We start from the raw sequence: 22,686 nt of genomic DNA, 5'->3' as shown, positions 1-22,686 counted from the left end.
ATGTTGGTGTTGAAATGCATTTTGCTTTGAATATAATCAGTTTAATTATAGTTTTAATAACTCATTTGTATTGTTTCTGATATAGGACACAATATACATTTTGGAAGGAGTTTCTGAAAATCAGAAAAGGTATAGTTTACCAGTAAAAACATTGAAAGGCTTTCATTTGTGTTATAATTATGTATTATACATTGAGCAAAGATATTTGTATTGCAATTGTTAATGGATTCTATGTTTTGTTTTAAAATGCATTTACAGAACAAATCCAATTATTTACATGTACTTATTCCATATTTCCATAACTTACAGTTCACACGAAGGGGTCATTTCTACAATAGCCATGCGATGCTTAACAGAAGCCCTGCCAGAAAACAGGTAAAAAGTGAACTGTACATAGTAACACTTGTTGCTGTGGGAAACCACCTAGCCCAGCTGCACTGAACTTTCGTTCCAGTTCTAAACTGACTCTTTATGATGACTTCCTCCATTACAATGGTGACTAATTTGATGCAGCTGGTAGTTACCATTCCGCCATCAAGAATTATTTTTATTTGTGATGTTTCCAATTTTAACTCCTCCCTCACTATGCATCTTTAAGTCTTTTCTGCCCTTTCGCTTCCAGGTGTGAGAGTGGGAGGGGCACTCTTGCTTTGCCATTCTTGGGTTTTTTAAAGATCTTCCTTTCGTGGTTTCTACTTCCTTTCTGCCCTCAACTCCTGTCTGTTGTTTTGTTTTCAAAGGTATCTATTCCAGACTCAGTGATCACAACTATCTGAAGTCTTTATACCTCATACTTTTATAAGTACTCCAATCTCTTCTTTCACATTTTGCAGTCTCACTTGCTCTAATGTGTCTATCTTCTGCGCCAGAACCTTCTGAAAAGTCCTCCTATTTTCCCACAAGTGAAAATTACTCTTGTCTTTGTCACTCTCATCCATGGGTCAAAGGGCCTGTTTCCATGCTCTGAACCTCTATGACTCTATGTTACCTTCAACTTCACTGACAGCCCAACTTCTTGATTTTGACACAGCGGCAGCAAAGGAATAGCGATTATAATACCAAGCCAAGATGGTGAGTGCCTTGGAGGGGAACCTCCAGATGGTGGTATTCATAGGTATCTGCTGCTCTTGTCCTAGATGGTAGTGGTCGTAGGTTTGAAAGGTGCTGCCTAAGGAACCTTGGGGAGTTTCTGCAGTGTATTTTGCAGATGGTACACACTGCTGCCATTGTTCATCAGTGCTGGAGGGACTGAATGTTTGTAGAAGGGGTAGCAATCAAGCAGGCTGGTTTGTCCTGAACGGTGTCGAGCTTCTTGAGTGTTATTGGAGCAGCACTTATCCAAGCAAGTGGAGAGTATTCCATTGCACTCCTGACTTGTGCCTTGTAGCTGGTGGACTGGCTTTAGGGAGGTGAGTTACTCGCTGCAGGATTCCTAACGTCTGACCTGCTCTACAGTATTTGTATGGTTAGTCCGATTCAGTTTCTGGTCAATGAAAACCTCAGGATGTTGATGGTGGGGGATTCAGCGATGGTAATGACATTGAATGTCATGGGGTGATGGTGAGACTCTCTCCTGTTGGAGATGGTCATTGCCTGGCACTTGTGTGGTGTGAAAGTTGCCTGCCACTTGTGAACACAAGCCTGGTCTTGCTGCATTTGGATGTGGATAAGGCGGGGGAAAGGACCTGAGATACTGTGGCAGAGAGTTGGTGCTGACTGGATGGGCTGAATGGCCTCCTTCTGTACTCAGGATTCTATGATTCAGTATCTCAGGAGTCATGAATGATACTGAACATTGTGCAGTTATCAATGAACTTTGTGCAGTTAGCAACAAACATCTCATGTTGATGATCTGGTCTGTTTTTCCAGCTTTCTTTTTGCTTTGTTTTGTGAATTAAACTGTGATCAGCTGTAGTTTTATATTTTATATCTGTTTCTAGACTAAGTCGCCTGCTTTATAAGCATAAATTTGAGGAAGCGGAGAGATTTGCCATTCAGTTTGCTTTGGATGTTGAGGTAGGTCAATCTGCAAGAATGCTGTATAATCACAATTAGAAGTAACCAATTATGCATTAAAGGATTGCTTGTTAACCTGCAAGTAGACCTGGTTATCCTGAGGACAAATGGTGCCAACTGACTTGGGTAGACTAATCTTGTAATGGAGGCCTCAAAGGTGTTTGGCCCCTTTTTAACCAATATGGTGAGAGGTGCACTTCAGACTTGAGACACAGTTCAACACCTGTAGAACTAGACCATTTTATCCAGTGTATTGAAAAGTTTCTGTGCATTTTTGATGGAGGGAGGCATAAGTTTGAACCTTGTTTTCTTGTTAAATTAAAAAATCAAACAAAGTAGGGGTTGAACTATTTCCAACCTTTTAAAAATGCTAGTTTAATTAGAAATTTGAGAAATTCCCTTCCTTTTTTGGATTATTTTCTTGCTGAGTCAATGTTTCCAACAGGGTGATTTTGATGTATTTTATTTGGTTCCCAAATTTAACTCTTGTCATGGGTTGGACAAATCTATGTCAATGAGAGTGTTAATGTAGTGTAGCAGTTGGCTTAAGCTCCCCTATCTTTGGGAGAGAAACATTTAGCCAGGTTTCTTGCTTCTGCTTGCTGCTCATCGGCCCCTACCAATGTGGATGCCAGGTATAATATAAACTGAACTGTACTTCTGCGATAAATTATAATCCCCACTAACTGAGGTCAAACGTGAGTAATGGACCCTTAGACCAAGTAATTGCCTTCTGTCGTCAATGGACCAGATCCCTGCGTGAGACGAGAAGGAAAATTTAAGCATTCACTTGATAGTGCAGAGCGCTAATATTGCTGAAAAGAGAGACATGTTGCCAAAGCTTTTCATTCGCTAATGGGTTCTTTATTAGTGTCTACTGCAGGTCTACCTTCACCAGTCAACGTATGCGTTGACATTCGTATAGCTTGATGTGCTATGAGATTGGACTGATCAGAAATCTTGTAAATAGGGCCTCAGCCATTTGCTCACCATGCAAGCTTGTCACAGAAATTGGGTGCATCAAAGCTATCCTGCCAGGTAGTGACTGTCCTAACCAGATCACTGTTTGCTGTGTATCGCTCAAACTCGCCTATGTGTCAAAGGCTGTGGCACCTGAACAGTGCCTAGTCCACCTCGAGTTACCCTGGGAAGACAAAATATCTCAAAAATTCAAACAACAAGTTAAGCAAACCATTTCACCTGCTACTATGCACTGATGGTATTTTTCATTTGTAGAATGATGTCTACTGCACAGTTGAGCAACATTGTGTGAATTTTAGTGCCGGTGCAATGTCAAGTATATAGTCCATATGTCCCAACAATTGGCTGATTGAATCAAACAGCATGTTCCCTTGGTTGTTCATAATAGGTATAACATAGACTGTACTTATCACTCATGCTTGCAAAACCCAAAACACAGATATGCTGGCGAATCCCTCTGAGGTTCCCAAGTTGGAGTTTGCATGGCAATTACCCAGATGTGCTACCTTCCTATGGACAATGGTGCTGCACTGGAAACCATCCGAAAAAGCAATTTAAATCGGTAACTTCAGACAGTTCCACCAGGGTTGCAGTAATAATTACTGAGAAAATGGTATAAGAAATAAAACCTCTTCTAACTTCTGTGTAATAATTTTCAAAACGCAGACTGATCCCCACGCGGCCCCCCCAAACCCTCAGCCCAACTCTTGTCCTCAATATGACCCAACTTGGCTGCGCACCCCCCCCAAATCCACTTGTCTTAGAGACTTAACTTCTCCCTGGCCTGTCAGTGTCAATGGGACCTTTAAACCTAACTGCTTTAGTGCAGGGGTGTATCTTTCTTCATTCTGACTTTGTTAGACTGCGACACAGCCTGGGTGAAAGTTGTGCTGCCTGGATCTTGGCCGGCCGGAGTCGAGAAGGTCGGGCAAGACAGGCACGCACGTAATTTGGTGTATGGGTATGGAGTAGCAATCTGATCCTGGTCGCTGCTCCTAGGAAGTTATGGTCCATTGTTGCATGTATGTATGAAGCATGAAAATTTGAATGTATGGAGTAATCTCTATTAATTTTGAGCAGTTCGTTCTACTTTAAAGAAGTGCTGAATTCTGATCCAGCAAAACAATACAACTTAACTGAATTAGTACCTTTATTGATAAATATTTAAGTTGATAAATATTGAAATTTTTTTCAGCTTGTGTACAAAGTGAGGCTCAATATAGCTTTGGAGAACTTAGCCTCCGGTTCCATAGAAGCTCCCAATCAATCGTCATGGCAGAACGCTGTCGCTGAGGCAAAAACATACTTGCACAAAGTACAGGTATAAGTTTAAAAGCTGCTGAGTAAACCTACATTACATTATGTTTTGTGCTTTTTCTGACTGGCTGGATGTCTTAAATTTTAATTCTTTTCACCACCACCCACCCCCCTCCATAGGATGATCAGTTTGTGGTGAAATATTGTCTGGATGTTCCTTGGCCAACTTTTGAAACAACTTTAGAAATGTTGAATTATGCCAAAAAGCGGGTAAGTTTTGTATAATGGCTCTTGTTTGATTACACTTCCTACAGATAAATTGTTGCTAACTGGAATGCTTTTTGTAGATTCTGAAGAAAGAAGATAAGGCATCCCTTGGTTTGTCTGAGGTGCAAGATTTATGGATGGTGGAGGTATTTGTAATGAGGCATTTTTATTAATTTCTTCAGATTGATCTAGGAAGATATTATGCATCACCGAACTGGTTTTATCTATTTCAATCAGGTGTTGAGAGCAGAAGCAAGACTTACTACTTTCCATGAAGCATATGGACCTGAGAAATTCAGGTCAGTTTCTTTTGACCCTGTTGCTCTATTTTCATCAACAGTGAAACTTGGGTTGATGTATTACATTTTAATATAGAAAAGCAGTTCAAAGTATTTTAGAGGTAAAAATATAAATAGTACCACAGTGGGAGTGTTTGAAAAGTTACTAGGATTTTAGTTGAAGAATGGGGAAGAAATAAAGAACGAAAGAGTTTTAATGAGTCGGCCGAGAGGGCTGTATTATGTGGAAATTACAATACAGAAATCGGCAATTCAGTCCTACAAAGCTGTATTGGTGTTTACCTTCCATACATAGAGTTTTTTTTTTCATTCACCACATTTGGGTGCTGCTAGCAAGGGTGATACTTACTACCCATCCCTACATGCCCTTGAATTTGGGAATCATTCAATAATTTGTCAGGAGCAGCACTCCGAAATAAACCTGTTGGACTTTGACCTGGGTGTTGTGAGACTTCTTACTGTGCCCATCCCAGTCCAACGCCAGCATCGCCACATCATCTTCAATAATTTGGGTCAAATGGAACATCACAGAGATTGGAATAAAAATGCTGGAAGTACTTAGCAGGTATGGCAGCATCTGTGGAGCGAAAGCGCCACGTTTCAGTTTGATCTTTCATCAAATGGTTCTGATGAAAGAACGTTGTCCTGAAACGCTAACACTCATTCTCTGCACAAATCCTGCCTGACCTGCTGAATGTTTCCAGCATTTTCCATTTTTATTTCCACTTTATTAGATTGACACCTAGAATGAGCAGGTTGTCTTATATGGAAAGGTTGAACAGACTGAGCTTGTTTCCGCTGTAGTTCAGAAGAGAGAGGGGTGACTGGATTGAAGTATAAAAGATCCTGAATTGTCTTGAAAAGGCGGATATGGAAAGCATGTTTCATCTTGTGGATGAGTTCAGAACTAGGGGACACCTTTTTAAAATTTGGGGTTGCCCTATTAAGACTGATTTAAGATTTTTTTTCCTGTGTTCTGCAACTTTGAACACTCGGCCTCAAAAGATAGTGGCAGGCGGGGGTCATTGAATATTTTTAAGGCGGAGGAAGATGGATTCTTTTTGGGCAAGGGAATCAGGTTAACGGGAATGTGGAATTTGAAACACAGGTCAACCATGATCTTATTGAATGGTGGAGTAGGCCCAAGGGGCCAAATGGCCTACTCCTGCTCCTATTTCATATGTTCGTATTTCCAGCAACTGCAGTAATTTGCTGGTCTACTCTTTATTTTTGAAATTTACAAATTATTTGGGTGTTGTTAAATGGTGTTAAAATTTCAATATCTGTTGATGATGCAAAAGTAGTTCACCAAGCATCGCGGTAGACTAAGATACCTCAGCAAGGCAGCGACAGTTTCGGAGAGTAGATGGGTATGTGATGGTGTCATTTGATATAGAGAGGAATATATTAATGTATTAAATATGTAAAACAATATGTATATTTCTTGTGAAACATATTTTGGGAGAGAAAACCAAGGAACGGTGTACGGAACAACATTGAAGCATGTGGATGAAGAGGGACTTGTTATGAATACATTGTAGTCCCACTTTAAAAGAACAATTAGATAAAGCCATAAAAAGTCAACAGTGTTTTGTGCATTAAAATTAGAGAGCGAAGTACTAATGATGAATTTGTACAAGATAATGGTTGTCATAGTTTGAGTATAAGGGTGAGGTTGATGAATGAGTTCTCCACAGCCCTTGATAAGCAGCTTGATGGTATCTAAATTAATGACATTTTTGATGCATTGAGTAAGGCAAGATCTCTGGCTGGAGATAATGGGTGGAACTTTTCAAATTCTTTTTCAATATATAGTTTCCAGTGAAGGACAATCCACCAGCTGCTTTGCCGGGTTTCTTTGCCGTATTTTTAAAGAAGTTAAGAGTTGGATCTTTTCTTTTCTTTAAAAAAAAAAATCCTGTTTTACAAAACCTGTTGTGTACCCCACCGAGATGATGTCCGACTGATTCTGCCCCATCCCCACCCGCTGTAACCGGGGGCAAAAATTCTCCCCATCGAATCATCAATTTAAAATGGGCACTTGAAATTGAGATTTGTTTATGTAGAGTTGTTAGACAATAGAATTCTTTGCTTCAGGAAGTTGTTGAGACAGTCAGCAGGACATCGTTTATGGGGAAAATGGATAAATGTTTGAAGAGGCGGAAGGGACAGGACTTTGCGGAGAGCATGGGACAGTGGGATTTCTTTTTGACTGCTCTCGGAAAAAGACAGAAGATGAGATTGATTGTAAACTCTCATGATTCTGTGAAATAGTAGTTTAATGTGGGGTCTCTGACAGATCTGTCTCTCTTTTGTCCTCTAGCCCATCAAATCCTGGGGTCAATTTAGACCAGAAATTAAACCTAGAATCTTTTTGGCTTGTACGGCTGCGTCAGACCCACTGACCTATCTGAGACTTGAACTTGTGCAGTACTGATGCTGAAATTTTAGTTTTTAAGACTTGGTAGATTTCTTGCTTTCGAGTTCATTGGTGCCTAACATTTGATTTTTTCTTTTCTTTTGCAGTGGTATTGCTTGGATCAAGTTTGTAAATAATGAGGATCTTTTTAACGATGTTCTATTGCAGCTCCAGGAGGGAAATCAGAAATGTGCAGAGTACATTTGGTTACGGCACCAGGTGATATGAGCTGAATGTTTTGTTGGTCTTGCATATAGCTGTCGGTTTGTGGTGTAGTGAATGATGATTTGTGTTCAAATCCTACTAATTAAATCAAAAACCTGCAAGTCAATATGTGTCATATGACATTTTAATCTGATGGTATTAAAGCTCTTTCTCACCTGACTGGGAAAAATGGTGTAGTTATTATAATGCATGACTATTAATCAAGGGAATGAGAGTTCAAATCCCAGTTTGATAACTTGATTCAGTTTCTTTTTCAAATCTGGAAATAAAAAGTTGGTATCCCCCAGTAAAAGTAACCATGAAGATGGATTGTCCTAAAAATCCAACTGGTTTAACATGTTATACAAACATACCAATCAGATACAGATGGTCTCTTGAACCTGCTCCGCCATTCAGTAAGATCACGCTGATCTGATTGTGGCCTCAACACCACTTTCTTGCCTACCCCTGATACCCTTTGACTCCCTTTGTTAGTCAAGAATCTACCTTTGCCTTAAAAATATTCAGTGACCAAACTCCATCTCTTTCTGGGGAAGAGAGTTCCACATATGCATGACCCATGAGGGGAAACAGTTCTTATTTGTCTTAAATGGGAGACCTCTTTATTTTTAAACCTTGTCTCCTTGTTTTAGTCTCTTCCACAAGAGGAAACATCCTCTTAATATCCACCCTGTCAAGTCCCCTCAGGATCTTTTATATTTCAATAAGGTCGCCGCTCATTCTTCAAAACTCCAATGAAAATAGGCCTGTCCTGTCCAACCTTTTCTCACAAGATATACTTTTCACCCCAGGAATCAGTTGTGAACCTTCCCTGAGCTGCTTCTAATGCAGTTATGTCCTCCTTTAAATAAGGAGATCAGAACTGTACACAGTACTCGGAATGTGGTCTTGCCAATGCTGTGTACAACTGCAGCAAAACATCCTCACTTTTATACTCCATTCCTATTGCAATAAAAGACAACATTCCATTTGCCTTCCTAATCACTCACTGTACCCGCATACTAAATTTTTGTGGTTCATGTACCAGGATATCCAGATCCGTCTCTACCTCTGAATTCAGCAATCTCTCCATTTAAATAATATTCTGCTTTTACTGAAGGACAAGTTCACATTTTCCCACATTATATTCCATCTGCCAAATCTTTGCCTCTTAACCTAACTATATTTCTTTGCGGAATTCTTTCGTCCTTGTCACAACTTATTCCCCTATCTCTCTTTATGTGATCAGCTAACTTAGCAACCATACATTGGGTCCCTCCATCCAAGTCATTGATATAAATTGTGAATGGTTAAGACGCTAAGACTAATCCCTGTGACACTCCACTTGTCATTGCCTTGCCAAACTGAAAACGACCCTTTTATGCCTATTCCCTTTCTTGTTAGCTAACTAATCCTCTGTTATATTAATATGTTTTCGTCACACCATGAACTTTTATTTTGTACAGTGGTCTTTAATGTAGCACCTTGTTGGATGCCTTCTGGAAATCCAAGTACAGCATATCCACAGATTCCCCCTTTATCCACTTTGTTTGTTACCTCCTCAAAGAGCTCTTAATGAATTAGTCAAACACTATTTCCTTTTCTCAAAATCATGTTGAATCTGCCTGATTACATTGAGAATTTCTAAGTACCCTGCTATAACCTCCTTAATAATAGAGTCCATCATTTTCCCGAAGAAAGATGTTAAGTTAACTGGCCTATAGTTTTCTACTTTCTGCCTCCCTCTTTCTTGAGTAGAGTTACATTCACCGTTTGCAATCTGATGAGATCTTTCCAGAATCTAAGGATTTTTTAAAAGCCTGTGCATCTACTGTGCCATCAGTCACATCCTTTAAGACCCCCTGATTCACAATTGCTTCTTGGATGTTATTTGTATCCTCTGCACAGTGAAGACTGATGCAAATTATTTGTTCAACTCATCCGTCATTTCCTTTATTTTGCACTATTACTTCCCCTGACTTTCTAGAGGACAAATGCTCACTTTACTTTTTTCCTTTTTCAGTACCTGCAGCAACTCTTACCAGCTGTCTTTATATTTCTGGCTAGCTTTCTCTTGTACTCTTAATTTTTCCCTCCTTATTAATATTTTTGTTATTCTTTGCTGTCTCTTTTATATTTTGTTCAATCTTTTATCTGCCACTAAGGTGTGTGTTATATTTGTGGCATTGACATGAATTTTTATTGAGTTTTACAGTTGTAAAATGCATAATATTGGCTTTGTTCTTAAGACTGTGTTTTTCAATTTCAGGTGGAGTTTGAATACAAATTTGATTTGAAAAGACTACAGAATTTGTTAGATTCTCTTCCTGCGAGCCTCCCTTCACAGGAACTCTGTCCTTGGTTCAGAAGTATCATCATTCCCTTTATTTTAAGGATTGTTCCTGAGGGAAAGGTAATGATACCTGATAGCTTGTTGCGGTAAAGAAGTATATTTCTTTCCACTTTGCAGAGGGTGTAATGGTTTTATTTCCTTCAACTTCTGTAGAAAATTCTGGTCAAATGGTTGGAGCACAGAGCCCGGAGTCTTGAATTAACTGAGAAGGTAATGCACGTTATAGTTTGGATGGGTTGGATTACAGAACCCTAAAGATTTGAGCAGATTGACAATTTTGATTTGAAGCATAAAAAATAATTTAAAATTATTTTTCCCAAATACCAAATCTAAAAGCTACAAAATATTTTTTCCAAGATGAAAGTTAACTCTTACAAAAGTGAAATAACGTGGATGCTTTAAAATGCAAAGAAAGATATGAAAGCTAACTGTTCCATGTCTCACCTAAATCTAGAACATCAGATTCTGCATTTGCTTACAACACCGAGCTTTACCTCAGCACTACCCCCACACTCCACTCCCTCTGATTTGACATGTTGCTTGTCCAACACCCAGTATTGGAATTCTTTCCAATTAAATATCGGGAAGATTGAAGCCAGTTCTATGGTCCTCTCTGTCTCATGGCAACTTCCTGAGACTGAGTCAGACTGTTCATGACACTCAGTCCACATGGACACTCAGTGGATGCTCAGCCCTCATGGGCGGCAAGGTAGCACAGTGGTTAGCACTGCTGCTTCACAGCTCCAGGGACCTGGGTTCGATTCCCGGCTTGGGTCACTGTCTGTGTGGAGTTTGCACATTCTCCCCGTGTCTGCGTGGGTTTCCTCTGGGTGCTCCGGTTTCCTCCCACAGTCCAAAGATGTGCGGGTTAGGTTGATTGGCCATGCTAAACAAAATTACCCCTTAGTGTCCTGAGATGGGTAGGTTAGAGGGATTAGTGGGTAAAATATGTAGGGATATGGGGATAGGGCCTGGGTGGGATTGTGGTCGGTGCAGACTCGATGGGCCGAATAGCCTCTTTCTGCACTGTAAGGTTTCTATGATTCTATGATGATCTTGGTGTCCTATTTGACCCTGAGTTGAATTTTTGATCCTATCTTCTGCATTGCCAAGGTGATCTACTTCCACTTTGGTACCATTGCCTGTCCCTGCCCATGCCTCAGTCCATATGCTGCTGCAACCCTCACCCATGCCTTTGCTATCTCTCATCTTGACTATGCTAATGCTCTCCTGGTGAGCCATCCATTTATCATCTTAATTGACTTGAGCTCATCTGAAATCAGTTACCTATATCCTAACTTGCACCAAGTCCCACTTGACAATCAACTTGTGCTTGCTGACCTACATAGCCTCATGGTCTGACAGTGCCTCAGTTTTAAAATTTTCATTCTTGTGTGGCCTCACCAGTCTCGATCTCTGTAACCGTCTCCCATGTCTAGAAGGCTACATGATCTCTATGTTGTACAGCACCAATTTTCTTTGCTCCACCACAAGCACCTGTATCAGCTGTGCTTTTAGCTGTCTAGGCCCCAAACTCTGGATTGCCCTCCCTGTTTCTCTGACATTTCTTTCTCCTTTTAAAACACTCCTTAAAACCTTTTCACATTTTCTTATGTGGCTTTGTCTTGAGTATTGTTTCACAATCGCCCTTGTGAAATGCTTTGGGGGAAGTTTTATTACATTAAAGGCGCTTTATGAAGGTAAGTTTATAATGAGGATTATTTGTTAACTTAAATCCAGAATCTGAGGATGTGTACCAAATCTACATTGATTTTAAATTTGTTTTTCTAAGCTCTTGTGCCTTAAAAGTTTAAAGCAAAGTGAGGAGTTGTTGCGGATATTGAAATATCATTATTTATAATAATTGCTCCCACTTTTTTAAACATATATTTACAGGCAAAGTGGCCAGAAAATGGATTGCAGATGGCTGAACTGTACTTTGTAGCAAAGAAACCAAGTGAACTTGAGCTCATTACTTCCGGACTTTGGATTCCATTAGTATGACTGACTCATTTCTATTGTATTTTGTATTGAAATTGTATTTTCTTCAATTTGATTTAACTCAGTGCAAAATTTGAGCAGGCATTCAAAGACATGGAGCAAAAGGAGGCAAAGCAAAGAGGTATAGGAAAGGAATTCCAGAGATTTCAGACAGCCGAAAGCTCTCACGTTCCTTTCATTTCACTGTTGGTGCCAAGAGTTGGAGGAAGTGTTAAGTAGATATGTATAGGGTTAGTTAAAGCTGCCCAGGGGTTTGTAGATCAGGATGAAATGAATGCATTGGGGAATAGGGAGTTGATGTAGCGAACAGGAGTGGCCTGATGCATATAGAGGTCCTCGTGCATGATAGGGTGCAGCAAGTAAAAATTTCAAATGAGTTTGAATTTATTGGGGGGGGAGAAGTTGAATTTTGATCTGAGCATGGAAAAGGGTTTCATTTGTGCGATTGAGGCAGGCAATGTTGTGGAGGTGGGAGTAAATGAAAATAGTGACTTGGGTGCAAGGTTTTAAGTTGAACTATGGGTTAGACAGATAGTCAAGATGGTGTGCAAAACGATCATGCTCTTGAAAACTTGGTCTTGCATTTTAGTGGAGGCACCTAGCTTAACTTTGCAAGCAGAGAAATTTGTTTTCTGGGCATTTTTTAATACCAAAAAGTGGCAGACACCTTTTCTTTACTCTGAACATTCAAATGACTGCATGTTATTTTTCAGAAGTGGTCCATCCAGTTTGACTCCCTTTGTAATTGTAAAACGCAGCTTAAAAATTATGCAACTGGTGTGGAACACAGAACTATACGCTAAAGATCTCTTGCCTCCCAGCTTCAGTGTGCTACTGGCTCTTGCATGTGTCATTTTCTTTTTTGAAAATTTATACAGGTGGAACCACTGAGCAGTGATGTAAAATGGTAGTTGTTTGGGCATGAAAAGATTTCTGAAATAAGGAATACACTTTTTTGTATTTTGGGGATCAAGTTTTTGTTTTATTTTGACTCTGGTGTTTTAGTGTTGTAATGGGGTTGAAGTTCTGTGATGGCCTTTGGTTCCTTTTTATGGCTTTAGGTGGGTTCCTTTTTGAAGTGTTGAAGTTTAAGGATACATGTGACTAAGTGTGAATTACCTTCCAAACAGGTTTGGTCCCTATGTAGATACTCAGCAGTGCTGACTGCCTAGATGATGATATTGAATGACATTTGCTAACCTGTCAAGTGCATTTGTGTATCCCGCCTTCTAAAATCCCTCACTTGGAAATAACAGTGTGGGCCAATGTAATTTGGTGCCTACAACACGTGCTTGTTTTGAATACAAAATTTCTGAATGGTGCCCTTATGGAAAATAGATGAAATGTGCTTTTGCTTAACAGAGTTAAAAGAAATATGTTCCTGAGATTTAATTTTATTTTTACCATTGTACAGTTGAACCATTCACAGTGCCAGGGACCTAGGTTTGATCCCCGGCTTGGGTCACTGTCTGTGTGGAGTCTGCATGTTCTCCCCGTGTCTTTGTGGGTTTCCTCTGGGTGCTCTGGTTTCCTTCCACAGTCCGAAAGACGTGCTAGTTAGGTGCATCGGCCATGCTAAATTCTCCCTCAGTCCATCTGAAAAGGTGCCAGAGTATGGTGACTAGAGGATTTTTACAGTAACTTCATTGCAGTGTTAATGTGAGCCTACTTGTGACACTAATAAATGAACTATAAACTTTAAACTTCCTTTTGTTACTTGACCACTTCCAAAATAGAATATAGCTAATTGTTAAATTATGGGCATTTGTTATCTCTTGTGGAGAGGTGGAATGTGTAGAGATTTCTTAATTTCCATTGGTACCGTTTTGTCCCATAAAATATAACTGGAATTTTCAAAGAAGTCTTTACATTCAATATAACAAATTTAGAATGAGAAAAGTAAACCAAAGAATGATTACAAAGATCTGTTGATTTTAAAATGGAAAAGTGTTTCTATGGGTGTTCAAAGTGTGTAAAGTAGCGAGAATGTAAAGGCTGAAAAGTATCAATGGAGCTACATCCTAATGTGCATTGCTGCCTTTGGGAGAGTGGGAAATTGTGTGCGGAGAGAAGAGGCATGATCAACTTTTAAAAAGCTAACAATTTTAGATTTTTGCAGTGGTGAAGAATTGTTTTGAATTCTTGATACAGCTTTTCTGTTTCATTTGTCCTGAATTTAGAAAAAAGACATTGATTGTGAGGAGGCGTACCAGTTAAAGACATTAGTTAATAATCTGCGAGAGCTTGTAGACCTCCACAGAAAGTACAACTGCAGACTGGCACTCTCGGAGTTTGAAAAAGTAGGTGGTATTTTATATTAAAGATAGGCTAGGAAAATGGATTGTTAGTTTTGTATATCCAGAATTGGTGCATTTGAACAATGTTTTAAAGAAAAAAAATCCAGTGTGGTCCGAATATGTCATTTTTGTTCTACTCCTTCATTGTAAATAGTTGTCGAGGTTTATAATGTAGAGATTAATACTGTACCATCACATCTCCATAGGACAAGATGCACTATAAAGTAATTCTGAGCTTTATGTTAGCTGAAGGTTCAGATTCAATTAATATTTGTTTCAGCACTTCATCAATTAACTGACACTGAATTTGGAACAAACTGTTCTTGTTTACAATTCTGTTAAATATTACTTGTAAATTAATTACACAATTTGTCAGTGACTATTCCAATGAACAAAACTTGTGAAATTACGTTTTTAAATCCAATTTTAGATGGTGTAATTAGTGTATGACAGGGTGATTTATCTCAATTTGTACTTTTCTTCTATATTACAACATTCAGGTCACTGAAAAGCTAACTTTAATTTATTTATCAGGAAACTACAGCGACGATTGTATTTCGGATGTTGGATAGGGTTCTGGCTCCAGAACTTATTCCATCAACTCTCGAGAAGATTATACAGCCTTATATAACTAAACACAACTTGCAAAAGGAAGAGCTGCTGTTGCATTACATAAAGGTGAATGCTATTCTATTGTATAGTGTCTTCATGACTAAAGTTCTCTACGTCACAAATGCAACACCTGATTGGGAGGATGTTTTATTGTAAATTATTAAACTGCAATTAATGGCATTGCAGTTAAAGTATTAGGCAGTAGTAGGTGTAGTAATTTAAATTTTATTACCTTTAAAAAATATGCTTCATATATAATTCTGTAATTGTATTTCATTGACAGTTATACTCAATCCCACAGGAAAAATAAAATATGCAATTGAGAAAAATTGAAGGACTATGTTCATTTTAAGAGTTTTGGGGAGGAACAATGTGTTTTTATCATTAAGATAGTCCCCTTCCTGTGCCCTCTTTACAAGTTAATTAAGGATGAGGGAGATCATTCGTTCCATCTAGGCTAACGGATCCAGAGAAGCTCTGCATCCAGTTCTTAAATCATTGTAGGGATTTTGCCATCATTATCCTATTTAGAAGTCCATTCCATGTACTAGACATTGTAAAAATAACTTCTTGATAGTGGTTCTAAATTTGCATTTATACTGTATTAAATTTGTGTACCTTTGTTTCCTTTTTGCAATTTACCTTGGAAAAAATGTTCTCTACCAGTTCTTTTGCTTATCCTCCAAGTGGCGGATATTTTGTTGTTTGAAACATTTAATATATTTGTGAAAAGCTGTCTCACCCTTTTCGCAGTGCAATTATAGGTCAGTTTTTGCTAACAAGTCAGGAAATTTCCCGACTCAACAGGCCCATCTCAACATAAATGGTCCGTGCATTATTATTGCTCCAGAGAATAATCAGGCCCACTGACCCTCAAAGCAGTTCGGAGCTGTGCTGAGGTGGGCTGGTTAGTAGGCCGGCTTGATTCTCTGGGACTTTGGTCCAGTTGTATTAAAGCTGTAGCTCTTGCCCCTTGCATCCCTTCATTCACCCCCCCCCTCCCAATTTCCCATATTTATCTACTGTGCCCTTTCCATGCCCATTCACCTAGTATTCACTAGTTACAGAACCATTGTGCCATATAATGACAATGGCAAAGACTCAAGAAAAATACCCATTTGGAAATATGCTTTGAAGAAATCTACTGTTCTTACAACCTTCTAAAAATGTCAGTCAGACGCTGCCTTTTATTGTTCCAATAACAGAAGCTTTCCCTTACTTCACAGATCTTAATCAGCCAAATAAATGTGCAGATATTGAAAAAAACAAATAATTTATTATAGCCTCATACATTTGTTGGTCAATCAAAGTTAACTGGACCTCAGTCTGTCTAAACAGATCCCTGTAGAGCTAATCTGTTAATGAGTCTTGGAGCCAAGCATACATAATGAGGCCATCTGACAACTTTAACAGAAATAGATGGCCAGATATCTGTTTCTCCAGATGGCTGCAACCGAACTGGCCAAGTTGAAAGTGCAGGTTGTGGGCTTGCTATCTGCACCAGCTAAATTGCTGGTGCTGAGAATGAGGATGGAAATCTTGGAATCGAGTCCCACCGACTGAGAGTTGATGAGACTCGATGGGCCAAATGGTCTCCTTTTGCACTGTAGAGATTCTGTAGCAATTAAGTTTTCAAAACAACTAATTTTTGAGAAACCTCCTTTTGCAATAGCCTCTTTCTTTAATTTATCAAATATTTTTAAGCCTATGTTAAACAGAGTAGCTGTTTTAACTTTTTGCACACTGGATGATGATCACTTGAATTGTAGCCTAACTCCCTGTAATGGTGGATTCTATTCCAGAATTTTAATGGTGATGCAAAGCCTAAAATTCAAGTCTAAGTCTGATGTCAAGGCCCAAAATAAAGCCAGGTGCAAGTACTTCTTTGGATTGCTGACTCTACTTAGTTCTGGTGTCAGCTTTGGCACTGATACTGAATAGAAGCTGCATTTAAAAATAAAAATACAACAGCCCAACATGGAATTGATTCATACCAATGTTGGAGTTGTGTCATGAATATAAGTTACAAGGATAACTGTACTTTTGGTTTCCTCAGTGTAACTTGTACTTCATAGTCTCAAATTAGACTACATCTTTGGTTTGAAAATGATTGCGATGGCTAAAATAAACACATTATTGCTTTGTTTTAAACAGGATTTGCTAGAACGATGTAGTTCACGTTCGGCTTCTCTTTTTGAAACTGCATGGGAGGCCAAAGCAATGGCTGTACTGGGTTGTATGACTAAAATCGATGTAAGTATCATATACACTACCTTATGATACACCAGTACTTTTATGATTTTTATTGCCTCTTTTCATTTACTCTTTTGTGATAACGGTGATATTCCCTCACAGCTGATCTTTGATGCAGTGCTACAGATAATGTATGGAGCAGTAGTGCCTTGGAGCGATGCAGTAGAACAACTTGTCAAACAGCATTTGGAAAAGAATCATCCCAAGTATGTATTTTTAAAATATTATGGTGAATTTTATGTAGTTACAGTACTTGAGATTGCAGGTCCTATGGTGCAGTGGATAGCATCCCTGCCTTTGAACCAGAAACTTTGGGTTTGGGTCCCACCTCAGGACCTGATGTCCAAGGAACATGCACTCATAATGTGGACAACAGGTTGAGTATCTACTTGCAAAATCCTTTCAACGTGCCAGTGACAGGCAGTAAGAGTGGGAGAGACTCCTGGTCAGCTATGCTAGATGTGGATTGGCACCCCTCAAGCTATAAGTCACTGGCAACAGGCTAGTGACCTTTTCCAGGAAATAGCTTGCTATGGGAACAGGTGAAAGTCTGCCTTGTGCATTGCTAGGTGTGAGAAGAGAAACAACAACAGTACTCGACAGTCTGTGTCTTTGAGGATGGTATTCCCATGAGATTGTTGCTCCTATCCTTTTCCTTCTGCTGGTACTTTTCTTTACTGATAAGTAACTTCATCGCAGTATTAATCATAGATTCCCTAGAGTGCAGAAGGAGGCCATTCGGCCCATCGAGCTTGCACCAACAACGATCCCACCCAGGCCGTATCCCCGTAACCCCATACATTTACCCTTGATACGAATGGACAATTTATCCTGGCCAATCCACCTAACTCTCACATTTTTGGACTGTGGGAGGAAACCGGAGCATCCACAGGAAACCCACACAGACACGGGGCGAATGTGCAAACTCCACACAGACAGTGACCCAAGCCGGGAATTGAACCCGGGTCCCTGGCGCTGAGGCAGCAGTGCTAACCACTGTGCCACCCTTGTGTAAGCCTACTTGTGACACAAATAAATAAACAAACTTAAAGAAAAGATTACTGAGCTGGGTGACGCTATTGGAAAAAGATTGGCAAATTGCAGCAGTGTATTCTATAGTATGTACTTAGAATCACAATGTCTTATGATGGAGCACGTTGTGGCTGAATTTTGTTTGAGTGACCTGCTTTGTTCTGGAGGAGTGGAGTTTCAGAAGTCTTTTTGTGATCATCTGAATGATCAATATTCCATCAACCTCCTGACTTCAATCTTTTGGATAGCAGAATAACATTAGGTGTCCCCAGGATGTTGACGGTGCTGCTAATGAAGATCATGGGATGTGGGCAAGGTCTGCATTTGTTGTTGCCCATCCTTAATTCCTTTTGAACTGAGTGGCTTGCTTGGCCATTTCAGAGGGCAATTAAGAGTCACCCATATTGCTGTCAGTCAGGAGTCCCATGTAGACCAGACCAGGTAAGGATGGCAGATTTCCTTCCCTGGAGCATCTTAGTACACCAAAATGGTTTTTGATGACAATTGATGATGGTATCATGGTCACCTTTACCAAGACGAGTTTTTCAATTCCAGCTGCCATGGTGGAATTTGAACCATGTCCCCAGAGAATTTGCATATGCCTTTGAATTACTAGTCAGGATTACTAGAAGTGGTTGGACCACTTCTTTTTGGTGGGACTCATTTTGTAGCATTTATGTGGGATCTTTATGTGGCACCATCTACCTGTCGACCTAAGCCTGGATATTTTGCAAGTTGTGCTCCAGGGTGGGGTGTTCGTTTTCTGGAGGAGTTAAGAATGGTGCTAACTGCTATAGATTTGTCAGCATACATCCTCATGTTGGATTTGTGACAGTGGGACGGTTATTGATGAAACAGCTCACGTCTTTATGTTGAGCACCCTGCTTAGAGAAGACTATTGGAAATATTAAGTGACGTGTCTTTCTGATATAAACATTTTTTTGTATTTTAGAATGTCTACACTTTAAAAGAAAACAAACTCTTAACTCTATAGGTCTCATTAACATGAACTTAACAGCTACTCATAAATAGAACTCTAGTACTTACAGGGAGATAGAGATGGTGGTGACATTTTGACAACAGGAGGCTAGTGAGGATCCTGGACCACATCAGTACTTTATGGGAAGAGCGTTTTCTATTTTATCAATTCAGATTGCAAACAGCCCTACAGAAATCCAACAGACATCAGTCATTATTAACTTGAACACCCCAGTTGGCTGAAAATGCTTCCATAAATGTAATCCTTCCATTTTCTCTTAAGACATCTATTTTTGAATGGAGAGGTCAGGTTTAATCAGTTTCTTTAGTTTTCAATTTATAAGTGTCTTTTTTTTTCTCTTCCCTCCCCAGTTTTCTTTGGAAGTTATGCCACATTGCAGACTTCCTTATTGGGTTTCATCGATGCTGTTTGTCTTCCACAACTTATGGTGGGTTACTTGACTCTGTAGGATATATGTTGAATCAAATCCTCTCCTTATCTGATTTCTGAACTTGGAGAATTCATGGGTGATATACTTTTAAATAAACCAAGGCAATATAATAATTAGTGTCCCAGCACTGTCCTGGCAGAGATCTGACAATTCAATACGCGACCCACTATTCTTGGTCAGACTCGTAGGCAACTACCTGGATGCTGAACTGAATTTATTATTTGTGGAAATGAAGAAGGCATGTAGCATGATAGAAAATGTTTAGGCTTTAAAGATTGTGAAGTGATCTTGACCACGATTTTGAAATGCTTATAACACATTAAATCAGGACTTGTGGTTGGTTGCATCTCCCATCACTACATTCCATGTGGATAAAGTTAGAATCAGTTATGACTAAATGTTTCTCATTTGTCATGTGAGTTCCTTTCAGACCTTACTCCAAATGGTTGATAAATAACCCATAATATTGTTGTTAGGGTGAAATTGTTGCAAGAAAGCTACAGGCTTATGGAGATGAAGAAGCTATTAAGAGGATATGGAATACGGAACTTTGACATGTTCAATGATTATGAAATTATGGTAAGATTGTGAATTTAATATTAATGACAAGTTGCGTGTGAACCTATTGAAAGGACTAGATTCTGAATAAATTGTAATTGCAGAGTTGCATCTGGATTCTAAGATCAAAAATGAAGTTTAACTGGAGTCACATTAATCATTACGTTGTAAATAAAGCTGCTCAAGTTGTTCGAATTTGTTTATTGAACTATGTTTCTTTTCTATTTATTTGCCACTGTGTATCTTCAGTCAAGAATTATTGAACTAATTTAAACTTTTTTATCTTGTTTTGGAGATGTATTTTTGAGATGTATTTGTACTTTTAGGATTTTGTGTTGTATTTATGAAAAAGCAACTGCTGCCTCATTTCAACACCTAATATGTCCCTTTGGAGTCTAGTTTTAAGAGAAATGTCACTTTCACCATCCCTCTTTTTTAAATTAATATTGACCTGTTCTTTTGCTTAGTGGCTGGTAAAGTTCATCTTGAAACAGGGCCTGCCATCATCATTAGATGATGCTTTGAAAGTGGTTCATGCCTATCTACTGAACCCAGTTGAAGTTTACTTTCTCCACCTAAAACATTTGGCATCTAATGACAAAGTAAGTATTCCATTAACTATTCACATTTGTGTTGGAGTGGTGTGTGTTGAATTCTGCTGCTCACAACCTTTTTTCAAAATCCTGTATGGTTTGTATATTTGTTAATGTCTGTTTGTCAGACTGAGATATCAGTGCCGAATTTTCTTTGTCACATTCTGCTTAGCACTCTTGAATTTCCCTTTCTGCAGGCTTTTAAAAGCCAAGTTTTGTGTCACCCAATCGACTCCCTGAATTCCCTCAACTTCTGTCTTGCTTTATCCAACCTTGATGCCCCACGTTTTTAGCCTTGGCTCTTCATCCAGGGTTTATAATTTAAACAAAGAAATGAATGAACGTACTTGCCTTTTTCCCTTGTTAAAAGAGAGATGACTGCCTCAGTTTGCTGAAGTCTCTTTCGTGGAATGAAGTTGAGACCACCGTAATGCGTTTGGTCACTTGGGCAGAGTTGAAAATTCAAAACCAACCTGATGATCCTGAGGTAAGATCATGATGCCAATTCCTGAAAAAATGCCACCTTTATGTTTCTGATTGATAGAATAAGTCTCAAATTCTGATTTTATAAAGATATATTCAGGCAGATTAAGAAAAGTCCAGATTGAAAATGTCTTGCATTGTTATCTTGGTGCAATTTATCTTCAGAAACTGTCATTCTTCTCTTCCATCCAGAGGCCATTGGCTGCTTTCTGGGGAATGGTACCATGAGCAATAACTGTACCTTGCTCGAGTGACCATTATTCAATTTGAGTTTTGGAAGTATTGGTCAGTATTGGAAAAGTATTTGGCTAATGAGATGAGGAGTTAACTCCAATTTGAATCTTATGTAGTCATGTGAAAGGGTCACGAGGTGGAATCCCAGCTCATGTTGCCGAAGATACATGTAGGGGGTGATTCTCCCAGCCTGCTGGTTGCATTTGTCATGCAGCAGGCTGGGAGACTCGAGTGGAGGCCATTTTGTGGGCCTCCTGCTGGACGCCATTGCTTCTGTGAGTCTCCGGCAACTGGATTTCCGGCGCTGTCAGCTCCGCACCTGAAATCGGTGGGAAGCTGAAAAATCATGGAAATGCTCATTTGAATGTATTTTAAATCCAATTAGTGGGCCCGGGACTGAAGTCTCCAGGCCCGCTAGCATTCCCCCCCCCCACCCCGCCAGGAGTGGTTCACTCCAATGGGATTCACAATAGCTCCCCGCTTGCAGGGAGCTAGAGGCCCGACCCGCTGGAATGAGGGGGGGGGGCAATCGATGCCCCCCAGAGATTTGGGGAGGGTAAGGGTGCTGTCCCCTGCTTATTGCCAGCTTGGCTCTCTGACACTGCCCACAGGGCAAAGTGGCAATGCCCAGGGGGTTGGGGCAGGAGGGGGACATCCGGGGGGGGGGTCATGGCTTTTTTATTCATTCATGGGATGTGGATGTTGCTGGCTGGTGCAGCATTTATTACCAGTCCCTAATTGCTATTGAACCGAGTGGCTTGCTGGGCCATTTTAAAGGGCATTTAAGAGTCAACCATGTTGCTGTGGAGCTGGAGTCACATGTAGGCCAGACCAGATGTGGGTAGATTTCCTTCCCTGACATTAGTGAACCAGATTTTTTGTTTGTACGACAATCAAACAAGGATTTCGTGGTCAGCATTAGGCTTTTAATTCCAGATTCGTGTTGAATTCAAATTTTACCATCTGCCAGAGTGTTGCCCTGGGTCTCTGGATTACTAATCCAGTGGTAATACCACTATGCCATCACCGCCCTGTGATCTATCACCATCTTTGCTCCATGTCTCTTAATGCCTTTAACATAAATCTATCAATATCAGATTCAAAACTAACAATTGATCTTGCATCAATTTCTGTTTTCAGAAGACCGTTTTTTACTGCCCCTTTGAAGTATTCCACATTTCACTACTGACAGGCCTGACATCAATTTTTAGGCTGTTTTTCTTCTGAAAGTATTTCTGTACATAACCATATGCAGATTCTACCAATTAATCTGGTGTTCTTTATATTTCAGTGGAAAAAGCATCTGGTGTCAATTGCAAAGACAATGGTGGAGATTATTAAATTTTTGCTGAGGAATCAAAAGGGTAATTTTTTTGTGTTCTTAAACACCTTTACCT

At 39.6% G+C, this 22,686-nt stretch overlaps 1 protein-coding gene across 1 annotated transcript in view; it reads left to right on the top strand.

Moving 5' to 3' along the window:
• Nucleotides 1-22,686, top strand: part of kntc1 (kinetochore associated 1) — a 122,381-nt gene that overhangs the window by 22,452 nt on the left and 77,243 nt on the right. The window contains exons 14-32 of the mRNA XM_078227056.1: nucleotides 86-129; nucleotides 310-375; nucleotides 1,941-2,016; nucleotides 4,193-4,318; nucleotides 4,435-4,524; nucleotides 4,602-4,667; nucleotides 4,759-4,820; nucleotides 7,347-7,458; nucleotides 9,713-9,856; nucleotides 9,950-10,006; nucleotides 11,693-11,794; nucleotides 13,978-14,097; nucleotides 14,629-14,772; nucleotides 16,861-16,959; nucleotides 17,062-17,165; nucleotides 19,898-20,000; nucleotides 20,447-20,581; nucleotides 20,943-21,059; nucleotides 22,581-22,653. Of these exons, the coding sequence (XP_078083182.1) occupies nucleotides 86-129; nucleotides 310-375; nucleotides 1,941-2,016; nucleotides 4,193-4,318; nucleotides 4,435-4,524; nucleotides 4,602-4,667; nucleotides 4,759-4,820; nucleotides 7,347-7,458; nucleotides 9,713-9,856; nucleotides 9,950-10,006; nucleotides 11,693-11,794; nucleotides 13,978-14,097; nucleotides 14,629-14,772; nucleotides 16,861-16,959; nucleotides 17,062-17,165; nucleotides 19,898-20,000; nucleotides 20,447-20,581; nucleotides 20,943-21,059; nucleotides 22,581-22,653 (1,840 nt within the window). The remainder of the gene's footprint in view (nucleotides 1-85; nucleotides 130-309; nucleotides 376-1,940; nucleotides 2,017-4,192; nucleotides 4,319-4,434; nucleotides 4,525-4,601; nucleotides 4,668-4,758; nucleotides 4,821-7,346; nucleotides 7,459-9,712; nucleotides 9,857-9,949; nucleotides 10,007-11,692; nucleotides 11,795-13,977; nucleotides 14,098-14,628; nucleotides 14,773-16,860; nucleotides 16,960-17,061; nucleotides 17,166-19,897; nucleotides 20,001-20,446; nucleotides 20,582-20,942; nucleotides 21,060-22,580; nucleotides 22,654-22,686) is intronic.

The sequence above is a fragment of the Mustelus asterias genome, chromosome 13, assembly GCF_964213995.1.
Source record: "Mustelus asterias chromosome 13, sMusAst1.hap1.1, whole genome shotgun sequence".
Lineage (NCBI taxonomy): Eukaryota > Metazoa > Chordata > Chondrichthyes > Carcharhiniformes > Triakidae > Mustelus > Mustelus asterias.
This window is presented reverse-complemented; position numbering and strand designations above follow the sequence as displayed.